The following is a 27,947-nucleotide window of genomic DNA, read 5'->3' as shown; positions in this document are numbered from 1 at the left end:
TCATTGCTTTCAGGATAAGAAAGGAAGGACCAGTAGCCTTCCAAACACACCCTGTGCATGAAAACTCTCCGTGCATGGGGTGCATGGGGAGGATGAGGAAGTGGAGGCAGGATCACAGACTCTCATTCTAGTGCTCAGCTGGGGCACCCTGGTGACCCCGAGGCCTTCTATTGCTAGGCCCACCCAGATCAATCAGGATCATCTCCCCATCTCGAAGTTTAACTTTATCACATCTGCAGAGTTCCTTTTGCCACATAAGGTAACATATTCACAGGTTCTGAAGATCGGGACATGGACATCTTCGAGGGTCTATTGTTGTGCCTACTATAACCATGAATAATAATGATAATAAGCACCATTTTTTGAGAGTTTGCCATGTCAGATATTCTTTTAAACTCTAATTTATCTCACTGCCTCCTGAAACAATCCTTCCAGGTGTATATTGTCCCCATTTTTACAGATGAGAGAACTGAGGCCCAGAAAGGCTAAATGGCTTGCCCAAGTGTGTGGTGGATGCAGGTTTTCAAACTCAGGTGTGTCTGACTTCAGAGATTGGGCTCCTGAGCCCTTAAGCCCTTTGTTCCCCTTAGAAAAAGTTAACTGAGAGTGAATGGTGAAGGGATTTATCCAAAGCCACCCGGCTATTATGGCAGGACAGATATCAGAATACGGGTCTTCTGATCCCAGCCTAGAGCCCCTTCCCATCATCTACAACTCCTCCTGGTGAGTAATGATAATGGCAGTCACTGATGTCTTTGGACTTACTTTGTGTTGAGCACTGTGCTGAGCACTTGACATACATCATCTTAGTTGATCCGTGTAAAAAGTCTGTAAGGTAGAGATCAACATTTCTCCCACCTTACAGAGGTGGAAACTGACGGTTAGGAAGTTTCCTTGATTGTCCTCAAAGTCCACAGCTTGTGAATGGAGGAGCCAGGATAGGCGCTTGCTGGCAGTCCTATCCCTTCAGTTATGTCAGCTTCCCCCACAGCAGCCCACTGTCTGATTAGGTCCCCTCTTCACCATGGTGCCACCTTAATCTGCCCCTTCTTCTGCCTTCCAGCTGCCACATGCAGGAAGTACATGGCCAAGCTGAGGACCACGGTGTCTGCTCAGGCTCGCTTCCTCAGTACCTATGATGGGGCAGAGACGCTCTGTCTGGAGGACATATACACAGAGAATGGCCTGGAGGTCTGGGCAGATGTGGGCATGCCTGGACCCCCGCAGAAAAGCCCGGCCACCCTGGGCCTGGAGGAGCTCTTCAGCACCCCCAGCCACCTCAACGATGATGCAGACACTGTGCTGGTGGTGGGTGAGGCAGGCAGCGGCAAGAGCACGCTCCTGCAGCGGCTCCACTTGCTGTGGGCTGCAGGGCGAGACTTCCAGGAATTTCTCTTTGTCTTCCCATTCAGCTGCCGGCAGCTGCAGTGCGTGGCAAAACCACTCTCCGTGCGGACGCTACTCTTTGAGCACTGCTGTTGGCCTGATGTCGATCAAGAGGACATCTTCCAGTTCCTCCTTGACCACCCTGACCGTGTCCTGTTAACCTTTGATGGCTTTGACGAGTTCAAGTTCAGGTTCACGGATCGTGAACGTCACTGCTCCCCCACCGACCCCACCTCTGTCCAGACCCTGCTCTTCAACCTTCTGCAGGGCAACCTGCTGAAGAATGCCCGCAAGGTGGTGACCAGCCGTCCGGCCGCTGTGTCGGCATTCCTCAGGAAGTACATCCGCACCGAGTTCAACCTCAAGGGCTTCTCTGAACAGGGCATCGAGCTGTACTTGAGGAAGCGCCATCGTGAGCCAGGGGTGGCGGACCGCCTCATCCGCCTGCTCCAAGCGACCTCAGCCCTGCACGGTTTGTGCCACCTTCCCGTCTTCTCGTGGATGGTGTCCAAATGCCACCAGGAACTGTTGCTGCAGGAGGGGGTGTCCCCAAAGACCACTACAGATATGTACCTGCTGATCCTGCAGCATTTTCTGCTGCATGCCACCTCCCCAGACTCAGCCTCCCAGGGTCTGGGACCCAGTCTTCTTCGGGGCCGTCTCCCTACCCTTCTGCACCTGGGCAGACTAGCTCTGTGGGGCCTGGGCATGTGCTGCTACGTGTTCTCAGCCCAGCAGCTCCAGGCGGCACAGGTCAGCCCTGATGACATTTCTCTTGGCTTCCTGGTACGTGCCAAAGGGATCATGCCAGGGAGTATGGCGCCCCTGGAATTCCTGCACATCACTTTCCAGTGCTTCTTTGCCGCATTCTACCTGGCATTCAGTGCTGATGTGTCACCAGCTTTGCTCAGACACCTCTTCAATTGTGGCAGGCCAGGCAACTCACCGATGGCCAGGCTCCTGCCCACGCTGTGCATCCAGGGCGCAGAGGGAAAGGACGGCAGCGTGGCAGCTTTGCTGCAGAAGATCGAGCCGCACAACCTTCAGATCACGGCAGCCTTCCTGGCGGGGCTGTTGTCCCGGGAGCACTGGGACCTGCTGGCCGAGTGCCAGGCATCCGAGAAGGCGCTGCTCCGGCGCCAGGCCTGTGCCCGCTGGTGTCTGGCCCGCAGCCTCCGCAAGCACTTCCACTCCATCCCGCCAGCTGCGCCGGGTGAGGCCAAGAGCATGCACGCCATGCCCGGGTTCATCTGGCTTATCCGGAGCCTGTACGAGATGCAGGAGGAGAGGCTGGCGCGGAAGGCTGCACGTGGCCTGAACGTCGGGCACCTCAAGTTGACATTTTGCAGTGTGGGCCCCGCCGAGTGTGCTGCCCTGGCCTTTGTGCTGCGGCACCTCCGGCAGCCTGTGGCCCTGCAGCTGGACTACAACTCTGTGGGTGACATTGGCGTGGAGCAGCTGCTGCCTTGCCTTGGTGTCTGCAAGGCTCTGTAGTGAGTGTTACTGGGCATTGCTATTCAGGCATGGGGAAGCATCATCAAGACTAAGTGTGGGAGCACCAAGCTGGGATCTAGAAATCTGGGCCCAGCTTCATCTTTGCCACCCTTCTTTGCAACCCTGTCCAGATCCCTTCCCTTCTGGGTCTTAATTTCAGTATGTGGTGATGACAACCATACTTTATTGACTGGCCTATGTGCTGGGTCTGGTGCTACACTTTCTGGAATGACCTCATCTAATCTCTACAACTACCCTGGGCTGTAGGCAGGACTGTTATTATCTCCAATATCCTTGACTTGAGGCTCAGAGAAGTGAAGTAACTTGTCCAGGGTCACACAGGAAATGGCAGAGCTGAGGTTCACAAATCACATATTCCTGATTGCAGGTTTCCTGCCCCCCACCAGTCTCTGGATACACTTCAGAGGCTCCCTGAAAACCTTGAGGTCACATGCAGAAAGTTTTGTGTACCATGTGTCACCAAATCAGAGGTGACTAGTGCCCCATCAGAGACTTTAACATCCCAATCAGATGGGAATTTCAGGGCCCAAGAAATAGAAGGTGGCTGCAGGATTTCAACAGTGGCTGTCTTCCATTTGCCTGGCCACTTTCAACAATGGAAGAGGAGCCACTCTTGGATTCCTGAGGTAGCACAGTGTCCAAACAGGATTTCAGCACTACCCGCATTGCTTAGAGCCCCAGCCAAAGATATGAGGTTTTGCCCTTTGGAGAATCGGTGCCTCTGAACTCAGTGGCCTCTTTCCACATCTTGAGGGCAGGTAAGGGCAGAGGGTGTGCCTAGGCCTGGGGATCAGCATGCCACAGATTCCCCAACATCCTTCCAGCTTGAAAGGGGACGCCCTGCTTCTATTTAGAACCTATGGGAAAGCAGAAGTTCTAGATTAAAGTTAAAATCGATTCCCAGCCTCCAGGGTCTTTAGGCTACACCTGGATGACCTTAATTGACCCTAAGCATGGGACAAACCTCTTCTTGAGAGTATTAGGATGGTATACATCTTCTCTGGGGCAAAGCAACAAGATTTATTTTTCACTATGGGCCGAACACATGGATATTCACTAGAAACTGTGCAGTGACTTTTGTTAACCCTGACATAAGGACCATGGTCATAAGCTTAAAGCATAATAACAACATAATACATAACATATATAGCGATGCAATGAATATAAATATGATTATACCCATCATGGTCTTGGAGGAAACAGATGATACACTTAAAATGGGTGATCTGAGGAGAGTTTAATAAAGAGATTGTTTACAAGCCATGGGCAGGAGTTAGGAAGAGCGAGAGGGTTGGTGCAGGGGCCTGGGGTTAGTAACAGCTGGGGGAGGGTAGACTTGAAGGGGGAAGGGGAGGGAGACTAATTAGCTGGGGGGAAGGTATGGAGAGGGCTGCCTGAGCTTCTGCAACCTGGAAGAATACCACTTGGCCCTAACTCCCCACCCCGACTCTTGCCCCTGGCCAGTGCCTTCCACTGACTGGACCCATCAGGGAGACCGAGTGGGCTGCCTGCTGGAGTCGTCCCCAGGCATCAGCCTCCCAGGAGCCAGAGATGGGTAGAGAAGGGGGAGAGTGGATCTGGCCAGGCAAGTGGAAGACAGCCAGCACCAAACTGTATTTCCCTAGGAGGGAGGATCCTGATACTTTGAGTGGGAATTTGGAAACCTGTCTGTTGGAGCAATTTCCCTGATAGAAATAAGAATGTGCATTTTCCTGGGTAGTAGACTCATAGTTTTTACCCTAAGAGGCCAGGCATCACTGGTCTGTATGATCCTCATAGGCCAGTCCATCTCTGGAATTCTTGAATGGATCTTCCATCCTTGATGAAGGATGTCCCCATGATTCCCAGGGTGTGCAGAAGGGCTCTGGGAAACCTGTAGGTCTGTCTGTATGTTCAGAGAAAGGTGAGCGTGGCCTGGTTCTAGCTCCTGGTGCTCAGACTGTGGTGTGTAAAGGCGTTTGTGGAAATGCAGATTCCTGGGCCTGCCTCTAGTGATTCCCATTCAGTAGGTTTGCGGTGGGGCCCAGGGCATCTATATTTTTCACAAACACCCCTGAGGATTCTGATACAAGTGGTCTCACTCTGAGAGAACTACCGGTCTGCAGCAGCCAGCTTGGTTTTCCATTAGCAATTACTGTCCTTGAGCGAGTTTTACTGCTCTTCACCTTACACACACTAAAATTGCCAAGGCCGTAGGGGAGGGGAAGCAACCATGAGGTTGCTGTGAGTGCATTGTATGTGTGTGTGTGTGTGTGTGTGTGTGAGAGAGAGAGATAGAGAGAGAGGGAGAGAGAGAGAGAGACAGATTGAGAGAGAGAGAGAGAGAGAGAGAGAGAAAGACAGAGAGATTGAGAGAGAAAGAGAGAGAGAGAGAGGAAGGGAGGAAGGGGGAGGGCACAGGCTCCTCTCCCACAGTGCCAACCTGCCTCTCTCCCACTTGAAGTGTTTCCATGCCAACTGAAATCCTCAGCCTCTAGGAAACCCTATATACACAGTGCCCCTATATAGGTTTCTTTAGACTCTGGCTCTCTCAGACTCTAGAGTGATGACTTTAAAAGTTTTTTGAATGTGACCCACAGTGATTGAGAGAGAGAGAAAGAGAGAGAGAGAGAGAGAGAGAGAGAGAGAGAGAGAGAGAGAGAACCACCGTGTAAACATGGAACCAAAGCTTTACGAAATGACTTTGCTTTATGAACTCTGAGGCACTCTGCTCTCTTCTGTTCTGTTCTATTTCCATTTTAGAAATGCTGCTCAGGGCCTTCAAAATGGTTTGCATGACCTGCACCCTGCAGTCTGAAAAATCCCTGCACTAGAGAAGTGGCCATAAGAGACCCTAAGGGAGAAGCTGCACAATGTCATGGTTAAGAGCGGGGTTTGGAGCCAAGCTGCCTAGGCTCAAAGCCTTTATATGCCATACAACCTTGGCAAAGTCACTTCGCTTGTCTGTGCCTCAGTTTCTTTCTCACGAATGCACATAATAATGGTACCCACTTCACTGGCTTGTTGTGAGGAGGAAATAATGTTATTACTGGAAAGTGCTAAGGATAGTGACCAGTGCTAGCGATCATGGTTCTAGGTGACTTTTACCGTGTGCTAGGTGCTCACAAGGCTTTATGTGCACAGCCTGGTGAGACTGATAATACTATTGTTCCCTCTTTTATAGATGAAGAGACCAGCAAATAACTAGTAAGTGGCTGATCACGATCCCAATATCCAGCTGAGGCACTCCAGAGCCTGAGCTGTTAACCATTCAGTCAAGGCCTCACAAGTTTGCCTGAAGATAAAGAATCACGTGCACAGTTGTTAAAATATACAGATTCCTGGGCCCCACCCCGCAGATAGTTGATTGCCAGCTCCAGGGTACGGGCCTGAGAATCTGTATTTTAGGGAAGCTTTCAGATGATGTTGTGATCAGGTGAGTTTTGGGAGTGGTGTCCCAAGAGAAGTGGCAGATAGGGCTTGCTCAGCAGGGACTAGCCTGTTGGAGTGGTGTCACTGGGGATGTCATCAGGGATGAATGAAAGTCTTTGGGGGGTTTGTAGATTCTTTTCTTGTCTTGCTGGCTCCATTTTCAAATGTATTTATTTTGTCTCTTTAGTTTGCGCGATAACAATATCTCAGACCGAGGCATCTGCAAGCTCATTGAATGTGCTCTTCACTGCGAGCAATTGCAGAAGTTAGCGTAAGTCAGCCTGGGCTGTAGACAATGGGCCCCAAGTCCCCTAGTCTCACCCCAGGTCATGCAGCCTGGGAAGCTGTGAGTGATGGGCTGGGGCAGGGGCTGTTTGCATGATGCGGAGGGGTGCCGGTGATTCCTGCCCAGAGGGGAAGGGCAACCCTGGGATTTGGTGCTCACTGTCCATTGTGCTTTGCTTCTGTGTCTCCTCTCTTCTGGAACTGAACAGTCTATTCAACAACAAATTGACTGACGGCTGTGCACACTCCATGGCTAAGCTCCTTGCATGCAGGCAGAACTTCTTGGCATTGAGGTGAGCCCAGGTTTTCCTTATTCCCTGGAAACTATTTTTTGCCCCATACCTGAGTCAGTCTGATCTGGTCTTGGCCTGGCGCTGCCCACGCTGGCTCCTGACCTCCTGATTGAATGCAGGGACAGCGTCTCATTTTAAGCAGGGGTTATCTAATGCTGTGATCTCCCCAGTAAACTCTGGACTAGCCCTGCTGAGGACTTCCTGTCTTTTGACCTTTGGCCCTTAGGGCAAAAAAGCTTTTCTAGGCCCCTTTCTTTTTCTGTGTCTAAGAGTGTCACAGTCTTCTGGGGTTACTGACTTCCACGATGCATGTTGAGCTTGTCCCGGTGGAGGAGGCATACACAGTTAGTTGCCACCCCAGCTGTGGCAGCCAGTTGCTGCAACACTCCCAGGAGGTCCTTTCACCACTCAGAGCATGCAAGGTTTGCAGTCCATCTGGGTCTGCATTTCTGCTGCTCCAGTGTTTCCCAGTTTCAACTGGAGTCTCTCTTTCCTGCCTGATGCCATTAAATCGCCCCTTTAGCTGGCCGCTGGGTTGGCCTGGCTTCTCTGTCTTTCCCTCTCTCTCAGATATTCTTGCCTCCTGTGATTTGTGAGGCAGTAAAAGAAGACAAAGTAAAGAATTGCCTCCATCTATTCTTTTACCTCTTGGGCTGGGTTTGTGGATGGGAGCTGCCATCTTAAAATGGCTGGCCACATAGCTCAGCCTCGGCGAGGGCTACTGAGATCAGAACCACAGGTGCCAATTTGTACAAAGGACTCAGTCCTGCTACCACTGCCTGCTCCCTCAGACTCACAAGCCTGGAATAGGCTGTGGCCAGACCTGGCTGGCCCATCCCTGAGAAGGGTGCTAGTTTCAGAAACGGAGGCTGAGTTTGTGGCCAACACAATAGTCCTCTGTTATGTGCAGGAGAGACATTCTAAGACCCCAGTGGATGCCTGAAACCATGGAGAATACCAAGCCCTACACATACCATGCTTTTTCCTGTACCTACACACCTGTGATAAAGTGTAGTTTATAAATTAGACACAGTAAGAGAGTAATAGCAACTCATAATAAAATGGAACAATTATAACAATATACTATAATAAAAACTATATGAATATGGACTTTCTCCATCTCCCTCAAAATATCTTCTTGTACTGTACTCACCCTTCTTCTTGGGAAGATGTGTGGTGGTAAAATGCCTCTGTGATGGGAGGAAGTGAAGTGGATGACGCACGCAGCACTGTGCTGTAGCGCTGGGCTGCTGTTGACCTGACCACACGTCAGGAGGAGAATCATCTGCTCCCAGAGATCCTGAATCTTTGAGCAACGATGAGGTCGGCGGCTGGATGTCAGGAGCAGATGATCTTGATGACTACCAAATGGGAGCGTATAGAGCGTGGATGCCCCGGCCGGGGGACTGATTCACGTCCTGGGTGGGATGGAGCCGGATGGCGTGTGATCAGAATAGCATGCAATTTTAAATGTATGAATTGTTTTTCTCTAGAATTTTCCATTTAATATTTTTGGACTGCAGTTGAATTCAGATAACTGAAACCATAGAAGGCGAAGCTGCGGATAAGCAGGGGGCGGGGACTACCGTATATCATTGTAATTGAGAGCACAGGCTCTGGAGCCAGACTGCCCGAGGTTTGAACCTCATTAGCTGCATGACCTCAGGTCAGCCCAATATCTGTGTGCCTCTATTTCCCCTTCTGTAGAATGGGGGTAATAACCATGGCTACCTCACAGGTTGTAGTGATGAGCAAGCCAGTTAATCCACATGAAGGGCTACACCGTCTGGCAGGGGCTTTATATAGTAAGCGAGTGGCTGAAAGATGATGGGTAAATTACACAAGAACTCAGCTTGCTTCTCCTTATGTGAGTCTGGTCCTCCAAGCAGGGATTCGATGTGCCACACATTTATTGGGGAAAAGTCCTAAGAGGGGAAGTGGGGAAGGGAGCTGGGGGAGGCTGGGGGATGTGTCCCTGAGTGAAGGAGAGAGGAAAGGAAGGAAGGTTGAGACGGGGCACCTCGGACTTCAGTGCAGTCCTAAGACATCTTGGCAAGGCTGATGAGGAGTTCTTGAACCAAATTCACCCGGCAGGGGAGCCTGATGTCTCAGGCAGGGGCTGGCAAGTGCAGACACCTGGATGTTAGATTTTGGAGCACAGTAGCTGGGGCCCTTGGCTACCTCCAGGGAGCTGAGGCTGGAGACCTGAAAGGCAAGTTATCCTAGCTGCCACACCCCTTCTCCAAGGCTACAGTAATATCTGCCTTATAGGATTGCTGTAAGCTGAGTGGCTTGAAGTTCCTTAAAAGAATGAAGACGTATAGTTATCCCAGGAAGCCTGGAGTTGCAGGTGAGAGCTCTGGGGCTTCTCCGAAGCTCTCTGAGGTGTCTGGATTTGGTTGCAGCAGGATTCTTCCTTGCTGGGATCTTCCCCCATCCCTAGCCTTGGCCCTTCCTCTCTCCTTCCTTCCTGGAAGGCTCAGCAGGCCCCACCCCTCTCTCCCACCCACCTGGACCTGCCCAGGGCTCTTGTGCAACAGGTAAAGCCTACCTGTAGCAACAGCAGATCTGGGAAGGCTGCAGAGGGCACGATGGAATCTGTATCGATGGTGGCTGAGGCCGGAGGGAAAGGTGTGACCCTGAGTCATCCTTGCTGTCCCAGGGAGACCACCTCCCAGGACAGCTGCCTACTGTGGCTCCTGCCAGGACTTGTCACACTGCTGTGCAAAACAGCATCCCACTGCCTCTTTCCCTTTGCTGGGGGAAAACCAAGTTGTGGGAGCCGCTGAGTAAACTGGACCTAGCGGCAAGGGCACCTGCTGTGGCTGCTGCCTCCTGGGCAGGTCCTCAATGCTTTCTTCCTGTGTTTCCCTGGCCAGGGCACAGATGGCCTGCCTCTTCTGGCTGCTGCTGTGTTCTCTCAGCCTCCTCTATCTTCCCTTCCAGGCTGGGGAATAACCACATCACCGCTGCGGGAGCCCGAGTGCTGGCCGAGGGCCTCCGAGGAAATGCCTCCTTGCAGTTCCTGGGGTAGGTTGGATTCCAGAAAGAGAGACCTGCATGGAGGGGCTTGGGACTTTTGAGGATTTAGGGGTAGATGAAACTCTTCAGCCAGGAGGCCCCAGAGGCAGCCCAGCTCCAGTGTGGCGAGGGGGGCGGGGCAAGCCAGGGAAAGAGTGGGCGGCCCTTGACTGCTACCTTTACACTTGGTCTAGGCCTGACAAACAGGAAGTTTGGGATGTTGGCGCTAGGGGAGGGCAGTGCCCATGAGCTGGTGGCAGGAAGCCCTCTGGGCCTCTAGGGGCGCTAGGGCTGTATTTTGGCTGCATATTAAAACCACTTGGGAGCTTCTAAACACTATTGCCAGGCCCCCCACCCCAGACTGATGAAATGCAAATATCTAGGTGCAGGGCTTAGGTATCAGGAGTTTTAAAAAGCTTCCCAGGGGACGGACATCCAGGGGTGAGGATCCCTGACCTAAGAAAGAGAAGGAAATGGGGAAGGACAGGAAGGCACCCAGGATAAGAGGGGGCTGTGCAAGGTCCTTCGGAGCTCTTGCTCCCTGTAGGACCATGCTAGGGCCTGCCAGGGAGGGGTGTACCCCAAACTGCAGCCCCAGGGTGGGCTTCCTCTGTTTGCTAGGCACCCAGGCTTGCACCTGTGCTGTTCCCAGCAGCCGCTCTCCTATCCTGTCATGCCCTAGTGTAAAGTGGGGTCCATTTGACAAGAACTGGGAGTTTTAGAACCTGGGACTGTAGGAAGAGAAAATAACCTTAGGGCCTAAGTGTTCCAGCCCATTTCACAGGGAGGCAAGTTACTCCCAAGCTCAGTTTTTTGTTTTGTTTTGTTTTGTTTTTTGAGACGTAGTCTCACTCTGTCGCCCAGGCTGGAGTGCAGTGGTGCTATCTCGGCTCACTGCAACCTCCACCTCCCTGATTCAAGCGATTCACATGCCTCAACTTCTCAAGTAGCTGGGATTACAGGCGCCCACCACCACGCCCGGCTAATTTTTGTATTTTTAGTACAGACAGGGTTTCGCCATGTTGGCCGGGCTGGTCCTGAACTCCTGACCTCAGGTGATCCACCCACCTTGGCCTCCCAAAGTGCTGGGATTACAGGTGTGAGCCACCGCACCCAGCCCTCAAGCTCAGTTTGAGCCACAAATGGGACTATGTTGCTCTAGAAATCAACATCTTTTCCACACTGCTTTAGTAGCAACAGAGTCTAGAACAAAGGAGGCCACAGCCCCACTGAACTCTCTTCTGCTTGAGGTCACATCTGCCACATCGGGGGTATTTACCTCTTTCAACACGTATTTATTAGGGTACCTGTCTGGGCCAGGCATTGTGCTAAAACCCCCAAACGCTGTCATATGATACAAAGTGTTCTGTAACTTGCTCTTTTTTTTTTCTCTTCACAATATATTATGGGAATTTTTTTAGGTCATTATGACCACTTTACTTAATTACCTATTTATTTATTTTATTAATATTTACAGACAGGGTCTCGCTCTGTCACCCAGGCTGGAGTGCTGTGGTTGCAATCATAGCTCATTGTAGCCTTGAACTCCTGAGCTCAAGTGATCTTCCTACCTCAGTCTCCTGAATAGCTGGGACTATAGGCACACGCCACCATGCTGGCCAATATTTTCATATTTTGTAGAGGCGGGGTCTCACTAGGTTGCCCAGGCTGGTCTCAAACTCCTGGGCTCAAGTGATCCTCCTTCCTTGCCTCCCAAAGTGTTGGAATTGCACATGTGAGCTGCCTTGCTCAGCCTGACTTCATTTTTCAAAGAGCCGCAGAGTGTTACATAATCTATTTAACTGGTCACTTTTGATGACTATTAAGTTGTTTTCAGGTTTTTTGTTATTCCAGTGTCATATCCCTGGGGCACAGAGCAGTGCTGGCACATAGCGAGAGCTCAATAAATATGTACCTAATGAATGAAAGTGCAGTGGACATCCTAATTCAGCCATCCTTTGCTAACTTGTGTACATAACTGTCCAGGGTAGGTCCCTAGAATACAGTTGATAAGTCAGAAGGTGTGAGTTGGGCCTTCTACACCTGGAAAGGGATGTTTTCAAACTACAATGAGTCAGAAGAGGATGGCCCAGAAGCTGAGGGTGTTGAAGCTGATGGTGTGGCAGGGTGTTAGGAAGAAGCAAGAGATAAAGAGCTTTGCAGAAGAAGCGTTAGACTTTGTTATGGGCAGGTACTGGAGGGTAGCTAAGGATTTGTGGGTGGCAGTTACCAGGAAGCTGAACTAAGTGTCAGAAAAAATGTCACAACTGTAAATTACTCTTGTCAGTGAGTTCCTGTCCTTAAGGGTTTGGGGCTGGGTAGGCCTCTACTATTCTCTAAGTCTGTAATGTAAAACCACTGAAAACTCTTGGGTTAAGTTCGGCCATCCCACCCAGAAGATAGAGACAGGTCCACTTTGCTGGAACCAGGAGCCCCAGGGAGGCCACTCTGGGATTGAGTGGTCCTGCCCCTCTGGCTGGGACTGCAGAGGAAGGAGGACTGTTAGTTCATGTCTAGAACACATATCAGGTACTCACTGACACTGTCTGTTGACTCTTTTGGCCTTTTCAGATTCTGGGGCAACAGAGTGGGTGACGAGGGGGCCCAGGCCCTGGCTGAAGCCTTGGGTGATCACCAGAGCTTGAAGTGGCTCAGGTAAGCTTCAGAGTCTATCCTGCAGTTTTCTTGGAGAGATCAGGTAAAGAGGGAGGAACTTGGGCCAATTTTGAAGGTCTTTGAACTTTATTTCTACCCCACAATGTTAGGCAATGGAGTAAGGAAAAAACACCATTGGATTTCAAGACAGGACACTTGAGTCTTTCTGGGTGACTTTGGAAATGTCCCTTGTCCTCTCAGGGTTTTGATAGAGTATCTGTAAATTGAAGATATTGGGCTGGATCAGGTACATTTTATCTTAAGGACCAATTCCAATCCATTGGTAGTGGCTGCCCAGTGCACCACATTAAGAAGAATTCTAAGGCTTCACCTGGGCTTAAAGAGCACTGTAATCAATTAGTGATGTCTAAAAAAGGCAAAAAAACAAAACAAAAAGAGCACTGCAATCAATTAGTAATATCTAAAAAAAGGTTTAAAGAAAGAGCACTGCAATCCATTAGTGATGTCTAAAAGGGTAAAAAAAAAAAAAAGAGAGAAAGAGAGCACCACTATCTATTAGTGATGTCTGAAATGGAGCAGACCAGGAGAGCACCATGAATATTGTCCTCCATAGGTTAGTTCATCTCTGAGATCCTTCCCTGCTCTGACATGCTTTTGTTCCATGGTTACCTCCAGCCTGGTGGGGAACAACATTGGCAGTGTGGGTGCCCAAGCCTTAGCACTGATGCTGGCAAAGAACGTCATGCTAGAAGAACTCTGGTGAGTTTGGGAGATTTTCTGCTCTGGGGAGGTGGATCACAATCTCTGTTGATCCCCTGGCCTCATCCATAGGAGCAGTTGTGTGGACAGACAAAGGTCAATGATTGAGTGAGTGACTGATTGATTGGTTGTGTTTGTCTTAATATGTACTGAGTGGTATGAAGCTTATAGAGCCTGGTATGTACATGCTAATTTTTTAATTTAATAAAATATATTGGTTTGCTGGTTTGATGACTGCCTCCACATGGCATAAGTGTTAAGAGCACAAACTCTGGAATCAAGCAGGCCATGATCTTAGGCAAGTTAAATAACAATTTCAGAATCTCAAGTTTCATGTCTGTAAAATGAGGGTAAGAATACTTCCAACCATAGAGGATTTTTGTAAGAATTAGATAAGGTAGTGCCTGTGAAGACCTTAATATAGTGCCTGGCATATTTGTAAGTGCTCCATAAATGTTAAATTAGAATAGTGGCAGGGTTGCTACTACTATTGCTGCTGCTGCTGCTGCTACAACTACTACTAGTACTGTGACTACTACTAATAATAAAGTTTTGTTATTTTCAAGTGAATTTGAGTTCCTAGGAGTACTGGGTATTCAAGTCATAGGTCACTTTGGAAGGTGTAATGGAGTTTTGATAGTTGAAAGAGGAACCATGAATCATGCTTATACTGTTGACCTGAAGCAGATTCTAAGTTTCTCATCCTTTAGATACCACTAGTATAGTTTTCTGACATGTTCTGGGCAGTTTCAGATTATGTCAGGGAGATAAAATGCTGAATGTTTGATTTTCCCAGGAAGCAGAAAGGTACTGCAACATATGGGCATTGACATAAACAGATTTTGTGGATGGACCTTGGCTGTTGCAGGGCTTACTAGCTCTACTAAAGTATGATTGATTCTATCCTGACTGGATTTTGCCACTTGGAATTTCTTAGTAGAGGAGAACCTTATTGTGAGAGCATCAGTTATGATTACTGTTAAAAGAAAAACTTCAGGCAAATTAAATTTAGCAGAGCTGATTTGAGCATACAGCAATTTATGAATTGGGCAGCATTCAGAACTGGGAGTGCTCCACCTAGCAAGGTGGGCAAGCAGTATCTATAGACAGGAAAAGGAAGTGATGTACAAAACAACTTGATTGGTTGCAGCTGGGCACTTGCCTTATTTGGGCATGATGTGATGAGGCATTTTCCTTATATGGACATAGTCTGATCAGCTGGTAGGCTGTGATTGACTGAAGCCTGGCTGCTGTGATTGACTGAGACTTAGCTGTTTGTTACAAGGATATATTGTTAGGTTGCAGTTTGCCACATAGGAATTCAAAGTACGGAGGCAGTCTTAGGCCAAATTTAGTTTAATTACATGTTAAGCTGCAGGTGACAGAATATCTTCATCTATAGAGGTTTAAACAAAGAAAGGGTTTATTTTTTCCTGTATAGGCAGCTGGAAGTAGGCAGTGTAGGGTTTGTACAGTGGCTACAAGAGGCCAGGAGGGGTCTCAGCTCTGTCTCATTATCTTTCTGTTCCATCATCCTTAGCCTGTGACTTCATTCACATGGTTGGTTGCCTCATGATCACAGGATGGCTGCTCCATTTGCAGCACTACTTCTGTATTCCAGGATTCAGTCTATATACCAGGGAAAGCCATCTGCGTTTCTCTCCTTTAAAAAGCATTCCTGGAAGTCCAACCTGTCAACTTCCCCTTATGTATCAACCATGTGTATGTTACTTGACCAACTCACGTGTATGTTGTTTGACCAGCCCTGGGTGCAATGGAGAGTAGGAAATACAGTTTTTTCACCAAGTGCATGGCTGTCCAAATGAAATGAGATTTCCATTAATAAGGAAGAAAGGAAAGATGGATTTTGGGAAGCTCGGGATGAGGGAACTTATTACATAGAGGGCCCTTGGAGTGAATTCTCTTGCAAATATGTCCCCAGAATTGAGAATCTCCACAATGTACTTTATCTGTTCTTTCTTTATCCATGAGTTTGGGTTTTCAGATGTTGGATTTCCTATATGGGGGGCATGTGAGTTCATCTTTATTGACATCATCTTCCGTAATCAATGTTATATCAACTGGATTTTCTCTCTTGTTCTCACCAGCCTGGAGGAGAACCATCTCCAGGATGAAGGTGTATGTTGTCTCGCAGAAGGACTGAAGAGAAATTCAAGTTTGAAAATCCTGAAGTAAGGAACCCATAAGCAGGAAACAGGACAATAATTGCTGATCTTTGGAAGGGGCATTTCTGAATAAGATCTGGGCAGCTCCCCGCTGGGGTAACTCATGTGTGGTGGCCTGGTAGAACAGCTTGCCCTGGTCTAGGTGGACAAGGATTCCAGTGCAAGTTGTTTATCTGGGAGGTGGTCCCAGTAAATGCTGATAGGAGAGTGGTGAAGTGAGATGGGAAAGCGAAGGTAACCAATAAATGAGAGTTATCAAGAGAGTTATCAATGAGGGAAATTGGAGCTCAGTACTCTGGGGCACTCCTGGAGCCAGTGCAGAAAACACCTGGTCACCTACCCAACCAATGGGCAAGAAAGCCATGGCATTTATCCACCAACCGTCTGTCCTTCCTGTGTTGACGTGCGCTCATGGGGCACTGATTCTCTAGCACTTCCAGCTCACCCTCACCCAGCTAAACATGCTTCTGGGGTCAGGAGAATGGCCTCAGGCAGAGAGTGGCAGGTCTTTTCTGCAAGCAGTGGCTGGGGAGGTGATGTGATGGGGAGCACTGTGGCCTCCTCCAGTGGCTGACTCAGGGGTTTGGGACTTGTGCCACAAAGAGATGGACAACTGAGGTGAACATGAACCCACCTAGTGACCATCACGGGCTTGTCAGGGTGCTCTCTGAGGCTGATGCCGAAATTCCTATTTCAAGGAGACCTCAGGAACCCCATCAGATGGCTCCTTTGGCTGGAGGAAAGTGGTATCTGCCTAGGCAAATGTGGTCCTAGGAAAACGCTTGCCTTTTAGAAACAGACAGACAGACAGACAGCTGCCTCTGTGAGTGCCAGCTTTGCTGCCAGGCTGCTATCCACTCTGGCAACACTTGTTTGTGTTGCTTTCACAAGCTAGGAAATTTCCAAATATTTGGTGAAAACACTTCCACTAATCATTTGGGTGGAAGTGGGCTGGGAAGTTGGGGTGAAGCCCCGTTGTTGAGCCAGATGCCAGCTTTGCACTAAGGGTGGGCCTTTGGGAATACCAGGCCGATTATTGACCAGGTGTGGATATGGCAGTTTTGTCTTCCCTCCTTGTCACAGCCTTACTCCACTTGACTCAAGTGGATGCCGGGCAATGAGGCTGGGGTTTGTCCCATGCCACCCTGTCATCAGCCTTTTTATTCAGCATCCTAAATATATCATCCCCCACAAAAATTGAACTTCTGATATATCTTTTTTAAAAAAGAGAAATGCCTGCATCTTTCTTTTCCAGGCTCAGTTTCTGCCAAGAGTTGGATAAGAGTCCAGGCTTGCCGGGTGCAGTGGCTCACACCTGTAATCATAGCACTTTGGGAGGCTGAGGCAGGTGGATCACCTGAGTTGGGGAGTTTGAGACCAGCCTGACCAACATGGAGAAGCCCCGTCTCCACTAAAAATACAAAATTAGTCAGGTGTGGTGGCACACATCTGTAATCCCATCTACTCGGGAAGCTGAGGCAGGAGAATCACTTGAACCCAGGAGGTGGAGGTTGCCATGAGCCGAGATCACACCATTGCACCCCAGCCTGGACAAGAGAGAAACTCCATCACAAAAAAAAAAAAAAAAAAAGAGAAAAAAAATAATAAAAAAGAGTCCAGGTTCTAGAACCAGACAGCCTGGGTCTTACCCCTGCTCCACCATTACCAGCCAGTTCTTCTTGGATGAGTGCCTCAGTTGCCTCAAGTGTAAATGGAGATAATGGCTGGACCTTCATTACAGGCCATGAGCATTCACTGAGAGAATGTAGGTAATAAAAGTAAGTTGTAGGTTGGAGCAAAAGTAATTGTGGTTTCAGACCATGATTTTTAAATTATTGTAACTAGGCTAAAATACATCTTTATTAATCAAAATAGGTACCATTACAATAAACACATTTTTGCCAATAAGAAATAAGTTTGTTTATTCCTGTAGCATAAAAATTCATGCTTTGGGATTTGACAAACTCTTGGAAAGCATTTTCTGCATCCTGCTGGTTGTAGAAGCATTTTCCCTGCAAAAAGTTGAGATTCTTGAAGAAATGGTAGTCAGTTGGCTAGAGGTCAGGTAAATATGGCAGATGAGGCAAAACTTCATAGTCCAATTCATCCAACCTTTGAAGCTTTGGTTGTGCGACATGCAGTCGGGTATTGTGGAGAATTGGACCCTTTCTGTTGACCAATGCCTGCTGCAGGCATTGCAGTTTTCAGTGCATCTCATTGACTTGACGAGCATACTTCTCAGATGTAATGGTTTCGCCGGGATTCAGAAAGCTGTAGGGGATCAGACCAGCAGCAGACCACCGGTGACCATGACCTTTTATTTTTTTGGCACAAGTTTGGCTTTGGGAAGTGCTTTGGAGCGTCTTCTTGGTCCAACCACTGAGCTAGTCCTTGCCAGTTGTATAAAATCCACTTTTCATTGCATGTCACAATCGGATCAAGAAATGGTTCACTGTTGTTGTGTAGAAAAAGAGAAGATGACACTTCAAAATGATGATTTTCTTGGTTTTCACTCAGCTCATGAGGCACCCACTTATCGAGCTTTTTCACCTTTCCAATTTGCTTCAAATGCTGAACGACCATGGAATGGTCGATGTTGAGTTCTCAAGTGGTTGTAAGAAGATCAGCTTTGATGATTGCTCTCAATTGGTTATTGTCAACTTCCGATGGCCTGCCAGCACACTCCTCATCTTCCAGGCTCTCGTCTCCTTTGCAAAACTTCTTGAACCACCACTGCACTGTACGTTCGTTAGCAGTTCCTGGGCCAAATGCGTTGTTGATGTTGTGAGTTGTCTCTGCTGCTTTACGACTCATTTTGAATTGGAATAAGAAAATTGCTTGAATTTACTTTTTGTCTAACATCATTTTCATAGTCTAAAATAAATATAAAATAAACAGAAAGTATTAAGTCATTAGCAAAAATTCTTAAAGTGAGAATTGTGCATTAAAATGATGTATAACATAACCACATTTATTTAAGAATGTATGCCAATATCAAATGGCAAATTTCAACAGTGCAAAAACTGCAATTATGTTTACACCAACCTAATAGAAGCTCAACAAATACTGGCAATTACGATTAGCATTGCCTTAGGGTCAACTTGTAAGACATTCCTAAAATTGTGGGAAAGGGGGAAGACCTGGAGTGGACATTATCAGAAGGCAAAGCTATAAGCAAAAGAGCAACATGGGAAACACATGACTCCTCTGTTACTGTCCCTGGCCCTATCCTGTCTCCCCTCCCTGTTGTCAGCTACCTCATATGTTCTCTAATCTCTGCATCTGTGCCCTCAAAGACCCCCCTAAAAATGGAAATATTACTGCTCATTGGTTATTTTCTATCAATTAAGTACTGTATTAGTCCATGTTCATGCTGATGATAAAGATATACCCAAGACTGGACAATTTTTGAAAGAAAGAGTTTTATTGGACTCACAGTTCCACGTGGCTGGGGAGGTCTCACAATCATGGCAGAAGGTGAAAGGCACGTCTTACATGGCGGCAGACAGGAGAAGAGGACTTGTTCAGGGAAACTCCCCTTTTTAAAACCATCAGATCTCATGAGACTTATTTACTATAATGAGAACAGGATGGAATTCAATTACCTTCCACTGGCTCCCTCCCACAACATGTGGGAATTCAAGATGAGATTTGGGTGGGGACACAGCAAAACCATATCGAGTACTGTGCAAGTGTTTTAGGTTTGCAGAGAGTGGTGGGTCTTCCCAGCAAGCAGAGTGTGGGGAGGTAATGCAGGGACTGGTGGCTGACTTAATGGCCCGGGACCCATGCCACAAGGAGATGGATGGTGGATGTGAACAGGAGCCTGCTTACACCCATCATTAGATTCTTATGCTTGATGACACAGGCACTCTTTTAGGCCCATTTTGCCAATGAGGAAATTAGAACTAATTTGCTCGAGATCAAAAAAGAAGTGGTATAGGTGGGATTTAAACCCAGGACATCTAGCACTAAAATTCAGGTACTTAACTACTATACTAAGGGAGTGGCTACTTAATTTGATAAACTCATCTAGTGAATGGAAGAGAGATGGGTACATTTCACTGACGGTACTGAGCCTTCGCTGATGAGCTCATTGGGAATCTCAGACATGAGTGGGAGGTGTCTAGGGGACAGATGGGCTTCAGTGGGCTGGCTAACTCCTGAAGTCTCTTTAACTGGACAGTTTCAAGAGGAAAACCAAGAATCTTTGAAGCTCACCATTCTATTTTCTTCTCCAGGTTGTCCAATAACTGCATCACCTACCTAGGGGCAGAAGCCCTCCTGCGGGCCCTTGAAAGGAATGACACCATCCTGGAAGTCTGGTAAGGCCCCTGGGCAGGCCTGCTTTAGCTCTCCGAGCCTCAGTTTTTCTATCTGTAAAATGGGGTGGTGGGAGAGAGGAAAATTTCGAGGATCCTTCTGATTATCACATTCAGGGAGAATGATTCTGCATGTGAGGGATCTGGTTCTCTGTCTAAGAAGTCTTTACATCTTTAAGTAGGAAGCAATGATTTCATTTTTAAACCTTGACTATTTATTCAGCAACTTCTTTGTTCTATGAGATAGTGTAGGAATGGGGATGTGGTTGAAGAATGAAAAGAAAAGTCAGCTCCTGCCCTGCTGGGAACTGCATCTGCCTTCACAGGTCAAAGATATTGGATCAGACCTTCTGCGGTTCTGAATGGAGGTTACACAGGTTAGGAGCAGGTTGCACAGTGTATCCAATTCTCTATAAGAAAGCCATAGTCCTTCATGTATTTGAAAAAAGCAAGAATTGCATTCTTGACAGATTCTTTCGTTGCCTTAAAAAGAATGGCCTTGGGAGTCTGGGCAGCTGGGTCCAGTGTTGTGGACTTTCTCTCTGCTGAGCCACAGCTTCAAAGATTTGTTCTTATTTCCAGGGATCTATTTCTCAGACAATAAGTAAAGGTTTTCCCTGGCCTAATGTGCTATCAGTGAATGTTACTATGTATGTTCCAGGCACTGGGCTAGAGACTAATGTTTAAAAGCCAGGACATTTCCTATAAAAAATCTGTATCTCAGGGTTTTCTCAAAAGAGCTGGGAACTCTGGATGCCCATTCATGATTCCAGTAGTTAACCAGAGTACAAGAAGGGCTAAGTCTTCTCAGATGGGCAAACCCACTCTGGCTGACTACAGATCCACCAAGCCTATTGCCTTAGACCAGGACCCTTTGGCAACTCATTCCCGTAAGCGTGTCACCCCTGCTTTAAATATGCAGGCCTTGTCTTCTTTCAAAAAGCATACAAGGCTGCAGCAAATGCAGATATCAAATGATGAAGTTAAAAACAAAAGCTTTGCTGGGCGTGGCAGCTCACACCTGTAATCCCAGCCCTTTGGGTGGCAGAGGCAGGAGGATCACTTGAGGCCAGAAGTTCGACATCAGACCTCTTCTCTTAAAAAATAAAAAATTCAGCTGGGTGCGGTGTAGTTCGTAGCTACTCGGGAGGTTGGGATGGAAGGATCCCTTGAACCCAGGAGTTCAAAGCTGCAGTGGGCCATGATTGCGTCACCGCACAGGCGACAGAATTAGATCCCGTCTCTTAAGATAATAAAAAATTTAAAAGTGACTTCAAAAATCTATGCTGTGATGGAGAGATTTTTCCTGCTGTAGGATTGTGACATTTCTGTGGCCTATGACATCATCAGGTTCTGGGGAGAGTGTAGGTTTTCTGTTTCTTTGTTTTTGAAACCATTGCACAGTCCTAAGAAACATTACATTCTGTGTCCTGGGCACCAGCCAACATCAGGTTGATATTTTAAGGGATCTGATGCTATTTGCTGCCTGTTAATGGAACTTGGGAGGGCACCAGGGTTTGCTCATTGCATTCTTGACAGATTCCCTTGTTGCCTTAAAAAGAATCACTGGCCTTGGGGAGTCTGTGGCTGGCTGGGTGCAGTGTTGTGGACTCTCTCTCTCTCTGCAGAGTCATGGAGCCTTGTTCAGAATGCTTCATGAGCTGCCCTGGTTGACCGAGGGTAAAAACGGCCCTGACTTCCCTGCAAGAAGCACTGCAGCTGGGCCAGAGGGTCAGCCCATCCCAGGCATGGGTTTAAAAAGTGGAGGCTTTTGTTTGAAAGCCCTGCTTTAATTTTGTCCTCACTCAAACCTCTGTTCACTTGATCTCCTTTAGGCTCCGAGGGAACACTTTCTCTCTGGAGGAGGCTGACAAGCTTGGCTGCAGGGACACCAGACTCTTGCTTTGAAGTCTCCGGGAGGATGTTCATCTCAGTTTGTTTGTGAGCAAGCTGTGAGTTTGGGCCCCAGAGGCTGGGTGACATCTGTTGGCAGCCTCTTCAAAATGAGCCCTGTCCTGCCTAAGGCTGAGCTTGTTTTCTGGGAACACCATAGGTCACCTTTATTCTGGCAGAGGAGGGAGCATCAATGCCTCCCAGGATAGACTTTTCCCAAGGCTACTTTTGCCATCGACTTCTTCCCAAGATTCAATCCCAGGATGTACAAGAGGGACAGCCCCTCCTCCATGGTATGGGGCTGGCCTCTACTGATCCTCCCAGGCTTCCACATGGGTCAGTGGGGCCCATGGATGTGCTTGTTAACTGAGTGCCTGTTGGTGGAGAGGCCTGGACTATCACAAAAGACCCCTTGCCACTGCTCTGATGAAGAGGAGTACACAGAACACAGTTCAGGAAGCAACTTTCTCCATGTCTCAACTCATCCATCCAGGCCATTCCCCATCTCTGGTTCCTTCCCTCCTCCTGGACTCCTGCACACGCTTCTTCCTCTGAGGCTGAGATTGAGAATATTAGTGACCTCAGCGTTGATATTTCACCTACAGCACCCCCAACCCTGGCACCCAGGGTGGGAAGGGCTACACCTTAGCCTGCCCTCCTTTCCGGTGTTTAAGACATTTTTGGAAGGGGACACATGACAGCCGTTTGTTCCCCCAAGACATTCTAGGTTTGCAAGAAAAATATGACCACACTCCAGCTGGGATCACACGTGGACTTTTATTTCCAGTGAAATCAATTACTCTTCAGTTAAGCCTTTGGAAACAGCTCCACTTTAAAAAGCTCCAAATGCAGCTTTAAAAAATTAATCTGGGCCAGAATTTCAAACGGCCTCACTAGGTTTCTGGTTGATGCCTGTGAACTGAACTCTGACAACAGACTTCTGAAATAGACTCACAAGAGGCAGTTCCATTTCATTTGTGCTAGAATGCTTTAGGAGGTACAGCTATGGATTGAAAGCTTACAGGAAAAAAATTAGGCCCTTCCTTCTAAGCAAAGGTCTTCCTGGATTATTCAAAATGATACATGTCGAAGCCTTTGTAAATTGTCAGATGCTGTGCAAATGTTATTATTTTAAACATTAAGATGTGTGAAAACTGGTTAATATTTATAAATCACTTTGTTTTATTGTCTTAAGTTTATACTTTTATAGACAACATGGCCGTGAACTTTATGCTGTAAATAATCAGAGGGGAATAAAGTATTGAGTCAAAACAGCCATCTTCCTTGTGACCAAACATTTAAAAATATTCTGGCCAGGCACAGGGTCTCACTACTGTAATCCTATCACTTTGGGAGGCGGAGGTGGGCGGATCACCTGAGGTCGGGGGTTTGAGACCAGCCTGACCAACATGGAGAAACCCCGTCTCTACTAAAAATAGCAGAGGTTGCAGTGAGCCGAGATCACACCACTGCCCTCCAGCCTAGGCAACAAGAGTGGAACTCCGTCTCGAATAAATAAATAAAATACAAAATAAAAATATTCCTAAAGCTTATCAAATTTTCAAGCACAATTTTCTACTTGAGGGGGGGAAAAATGATATTTTCAACCCAATCGTGTATAGCTTAAGGCAAAAGCAATTCTCAGAAAATAGCCAGGCAATCAAAACACTTTTGGCTTCAGTTTAGAAAAATTTAACCCCGTGGAGTTTTCAGCTGTGCAGGAGCCTCCCCGTACCCAGCCTAAAAGGCTGCAACACATGTGAAAAGGCCCCTTGGCTGCCCTGCATTCCCTCAAAGTGGCACCAGGAGTCTTTAACAGGAGAAAGATGGAGAAGGTTTACCTACGGCTGGCTCTCCACAGTGAGCAGCCTCTCAAGCAGGCCTTGTGTTAAAATAATGCTTAGCTGCGTTTAATGAGCAAGGGATCAGGTGGTCGCCCAGCAAGGTGAAATGCTACTTCCTTGAAATTTCTCTTATAAGGAAACTGCGATTGCATTTGTGCGTGTCTGGCTCGCTCGGTGTTGCGGCATCTCCCTGCGTGGGACCCTGGACCCTGCGTGGGAACGTGTCGGTGGGTTTTCTTTGTGATTGGTGCCGTGTTCTGCCCAGACCATTGTTTCTAATATAGCAGATCAGGAGGAAGGTAGCGATGAGTCTCCTTTCACTGAGGTGAACCCACAGCAGCCCATTTGCATAGCACTATATTGGGTTGTCAATTTGTCATCTATAAATTCATTCAGCAATGAGGCCAGGCATGGTGGCTCAACCCTGTAATCTCAGCACTTTGGGAGGCTGAGGCAAGTGGATCACTTGAGGTCAGGAGTTCAAGACCAGCCTGGCCAACATGGCGAAACCCTGTCTCTACTAAAAATAGAAGAAGAAAAAAATAAGTTAGCTGGGTGTGGCAGCGCATGCCTGTAATCCCAGCTACTTGGGAATCTGAGGCAGGAGAATCACTTGAATCTTGGAGGAGAAGGTTGCAGTGAGCTGAGATCATGCCACTGCACTCCAGCCTGGGCGACAGAGTGAGACTGTCATAAATTAATTAATTCATTAATTCAGCAATGATTTATTAACCAGTTATATAAGGACGACCAGTGGATGGACAAAACAGACATGGTCCTCAAGGTGCTTAGGTGAGGGTAGAGGGAGAGGCAGGCAGAAAACAAGTCAGTTGAAAAAGACATGAAAAAGTCTTCAGCCAGGCACTGTGGCTCATGCCTGTAATCTCAGCACTTTGGGAAGCCGAGGCGGGCAGATCACTTGAAGTTGGAAGTTCGAGACCAGCCTGGCCAACATGGTGAAAACCCATCTCTACTAAAAATACAAAAATTAGCCGGACATGGTAGCAGGTGCCTGTAATCCAGGTACTTGGGAGGCTGAAGTAGGATAACTGCTTGACCCCGGGAGGCAGAGGTTGCAGTGAGCTGAGATCATACTACTGCACTCTAGCCTGGGCAACAGAGCAAGACTCTGTATCAAAAAAAAAAAAAAAGTCTTCAGGCTGTTGAGGGGCTGGTCCGAGACAGGTTGTCTGAGGAGGTGCCAGGTAAGCTGTGTCCCCAAGAATGAGAAAGATATGGCCAAGCAAAGAGTGAGAGGGAAGAAGGGAGCATTCTAGTCATGGGGGGACAAGCAGTACAAAGACCCTGGCGGGTGAAGGAGCCTGGTATGCATGGTAGGCTTAATAGTCACTCCCGAAGATACGTAGATTCTAATTCCCGGGCCCCTGGGAATGTTGCCTTACATGGCAAAAGGGACTTTGGAGGTGGGATTCAGTTAAGGGTCTTGAGATGGGAAGATTATCCTGGGTTACCTGGATGGGCCTTAAATGCAATCGCAGTTTCCTTATAAGAGAAATTTAAAGGACAATGTAAAGCAGAGAAGAAAGCAATGTGATCACCAAGTAAGATGCTGCACTCCTGGCTTTGAAGGTGGAGGAAGGTGCCATGAGCCAAGGATTGCAACTCTAGAAGCTGAAGAAGACCAGGAAATAGATTATCCCCTAGAACCTCTGCAAGGAGCATAGCCCTGCCTGCCTTGGCTCCAGCCCATTTTGGACTTCTGGCCTCCAGGACTATAAGGGAATAATTTGTGTCATTTCCTGCAGCAGCCATAGGAAACTAATACACTATGTTGGAGGCAAGCTAAGGGAAAGGTGCCACTAGATGGGTTTGCAGAGGTAGGTAGGTCCAGTTCAGGAAAGGTGTCACTGGCCACAGTCAAGAATTTGGTCTTGATCTTGGAATAACATCAAGGCCTTGGAAAGTTCTAAGCAGGGGAGATGTGAACCAATTTACAGTTAAAGAAGAACTTCTTTGCTCCTGGGTGGAGATGGGACAGGAATATGTAGGGGTGGGCATGGGAGGCAGAAGAAGTGGGGAGGCTGCCTCAGAGCTATTGCAGGTGAGAGGCGGTTGGCAGTGGAGGTGGAGAGAAGCGGATGGATTCCAGAGACATTCTGGAGGTAGATTCCCAAGAGCCTACGAATGGGTTGGATGGGAGGGATGAGGGAATGGCAGACATCAAGGATGACTCATAGAATTCTGACTTGAGAAACTGGGGGCCTGGGAAAGTTGGGTAGGAAACCAGTTTGGAAGTGGGAGGGAGTTCTGTTTTGAATTGTCAAGTTTGAGACACTGAAATGGAGAAGTTAAGTGGAGACGTCAAAAGATGGTGTGAATTTGGAGCTCATGGGAAAGGTCACAGCCAGAGGTAACAGCGTGGGCGTCCTTAGTGTCAAACTGAGAATGGGGCCCTTGAGTCTGGATGACATGAGCTAGAAAGAGATTATGGAGAAAGAAGAGGTCAAGAGGGCCTAGGTAAGATGGTACTGAGATGGTATGTGATTCCTGGTAGAGTTCAGAGTAGGAGAAATTCCCTAATTTTCAGAAATCCAGCGGATACCACCAAAAGCCTCCTGGGCCAGTGTAGGGAACTAGGGAAGTAGGATTCTTGATTGTAAGCTTCTCTGATAGGAAAGTTACCTGAAAGGTACATGCTCATGGCCAGAAGTTTATCCATGAGCAGACAGATTCCAGTTTTGCAGCCAAGAATACATAATTCTCATGCACAGAAAAACAAGGTATTAGAGCAGAATTTTAAAAACAGCCTCAGACTTTCATAATATTCACCACCATCCTGGAAGAAAAAGGATGCCAATCTGAGGGCCCTTCCCTCCCCATAGCACCAAACAAAAAGCTGAAATGAATACATCCCACAGAAAGGTGAGAGGTAGAGTCATATTCCAAGAGGCTGAGCTGAGACTAACCCTTCATTCCATTATTGTACCAGGACAGCTTCAAGCCTCCTTCTTCACTCGGGTGAGTGGTCCAGCCCAGTGTGTGAGGCGCCCAGTACTCAGGGCAATGCCTGGCAGTGCCTGGGCACAAGAGAATGCGCTGCTTCAGGCCCTGGGTGGAGGGTTCCAGGTGAACTGTAAGGTCATAAAGGACATTTGCCCTGGAGAATCACAGGCGGAGATCACAGCAGGGAAGACTGGCAATCCAGGCTCTTTGATTGGCTTCCCTTGGACAGTTTTTTTCCCCTCTAAATTTAATCACAACCTATTATTATTTCCTGAACAATCCACAGATCCAGTCCCCTAAGCATCACCACTCCCCTGATCACTCACCCTGAAAATGCTTCTTTTCAGGAGTGCTACATCTCTTTCTGCTTTATAACAACTTATCTCTTGATATCTTCAGTTCCACACCCCCTTGCATCCCTCCCTCTCTCCTCCTCTGCCTCCACCCCCAGGAAACAAGGGGTTCCCTTTGGGATCCATCCTTGCCTGGGTTACTGCATCAGTCTCCCTGTTACTGCCTTTGACCTGAGGCGTGAACCTATTAAAACATAAGTCAGATCAGCCACTGCTCTGATGTAAACCCTCCAGGACTTCTTGTCTGGTGCAGGGTAAAAGTCAAGGTCTCATCTGACTTGGACCGCCTGTGTCCTCTCTGGCCTCCCCTTTGCCACTCACACCTCTTCTCTGGGCTCCAACCTCACTGGCTTCTTTGCTGTTCCCTGAGCATACCAGGCACATTGCTGAGGACACCAGGCACATTGCTGCTTCCAGACGTTTGCACTCGTCTGTCCCCTCCTATGAGAACACTGTTCCCTGAGACGGTAGTGTGGTTGGCTTCTTCATTGCCTTCGGGTCTTAGTTCAAATGCCACCGACATGAGATAGTCCTTCCCTGAACAATCTACCTAAATAGCAGTTTCCAATCACTGCCTACCCTCCTTTGTATTGTCTTCTGTGCATGAACTACCTGACACGTGGTCAGTTTTCCCTTCCCCTAGAATGTCAGCTTCTGGAGAACAGGAACCACGCTCACTGCAGTGTCCTCAGAGTCTACAAAGGTGCCTAGCACATAGTAGGTGCTCAATACATATTTGTTGAATGAAGGAAGGATCCACTTTCTTTATTAAAGGGGGCAGAAAATAGAAGTTGGGGCAGCTTATAAGAATGAGTCACCCTGGCCGGGCACGGTGGCTCACACCTGTAATCCTAGCACTTTGGGAGGCTGATGTCAGGAGATCAAGACCATCCTGGCTAACACGGTGAAACCTCGTCTCTACTAAAAAATACAAAAAATTAGCCGAGTGTGGTGGCGGGTGCCTGTAGTCCCAGCTACTCAAGAGGCTGAGGCAGGAGAATGGCGTGAACCTGGGAGACAGAGCTTGCAGTGAGCCGAGATTGCACCGCTGCACTCCAGCCTGGGCGACAGAGCAAGACTCTGTCTCAAAAGAAAAAAA

At 47.9% G+C, this 27,947-nt stretch overlaps 1 protein-coding gene across 4 annotated transcripts in view; it reads left to right on the top strand.

The window, feature by feature from the left end:
- NOD2 (nucleotide binding oligomerization domain containing 2) overlaps nt 1–22,963 on the top strand; it is a 39,234-nt gene extending 16,271 nt beyond the window's left edge. For 2 of the 4 annotated variants that reach the window (XM_017882972.1, XM_017882973.1), the window contains exons 4-12: nt 1,064–2,879; nt 6,500–6,583; nt 6,807–6,890; nt 9,837–9,920; nt 12,483–12,566; nt 13,203–13,286; nt 15,395–15,478; nt 19,714–19,797; nt 21,630–22,963. In XM_017882972.1, the coding sequence (XP_017738461.1) occupies nt 1,064–2,879; nt 6,500–6,583; nt 6,807–6,890; nt 9,837–9,920; nt 12,483–12,566; nt 13,203–13,286; nt 15,395–15,478; nt 19,714–19,797; nt 21,630–21,702 (2,477 nt within the window). In that variant the 3' untranslated portion in view covers nt 21,703–22,963. Of the gene's footprint in view, nt 1–1,063; nt 2,880–6,499; nt 6,584–6,806; nt 6,891–9,161; nt 9,241–9,836; nt 9,921–12,482; nt 12,567–13,202; nt 13,287–15,394; nt 15,479–17,989; nt 18,213–19,713; nt 19,798–21,629 lie in introns of those variants that run through there. The other 2 variants (XR_001887485.1, XR_001887486.1) reach the window with 2 other exon arrangements.
- Nucleotides 22,964–27,947: the final 4,984 nt, after the last annotated feature.

This window comes from Rhinopithecus bieti, unplaced genomic scaffold, assembly GCF_001698545.2.
Source record: "Rhinopithecus bieti isolate Rb0 unplaced genomic scaffold, ASM169854v2 scaffold_13375, whole genome shotgun sequence".
Taxonomy (NCBI): domain Eukaryota; kingdom Metazoa; phylum Chordata; class Mammalia; order Primates; family Cercopithecidae; genus Rhinopithecus; species Rhinopithecus bieti.
Note: the sequence above shows the minus strand (reverse complement) of the source record. Positions and strands in the feature narration are given on the sequence as shown.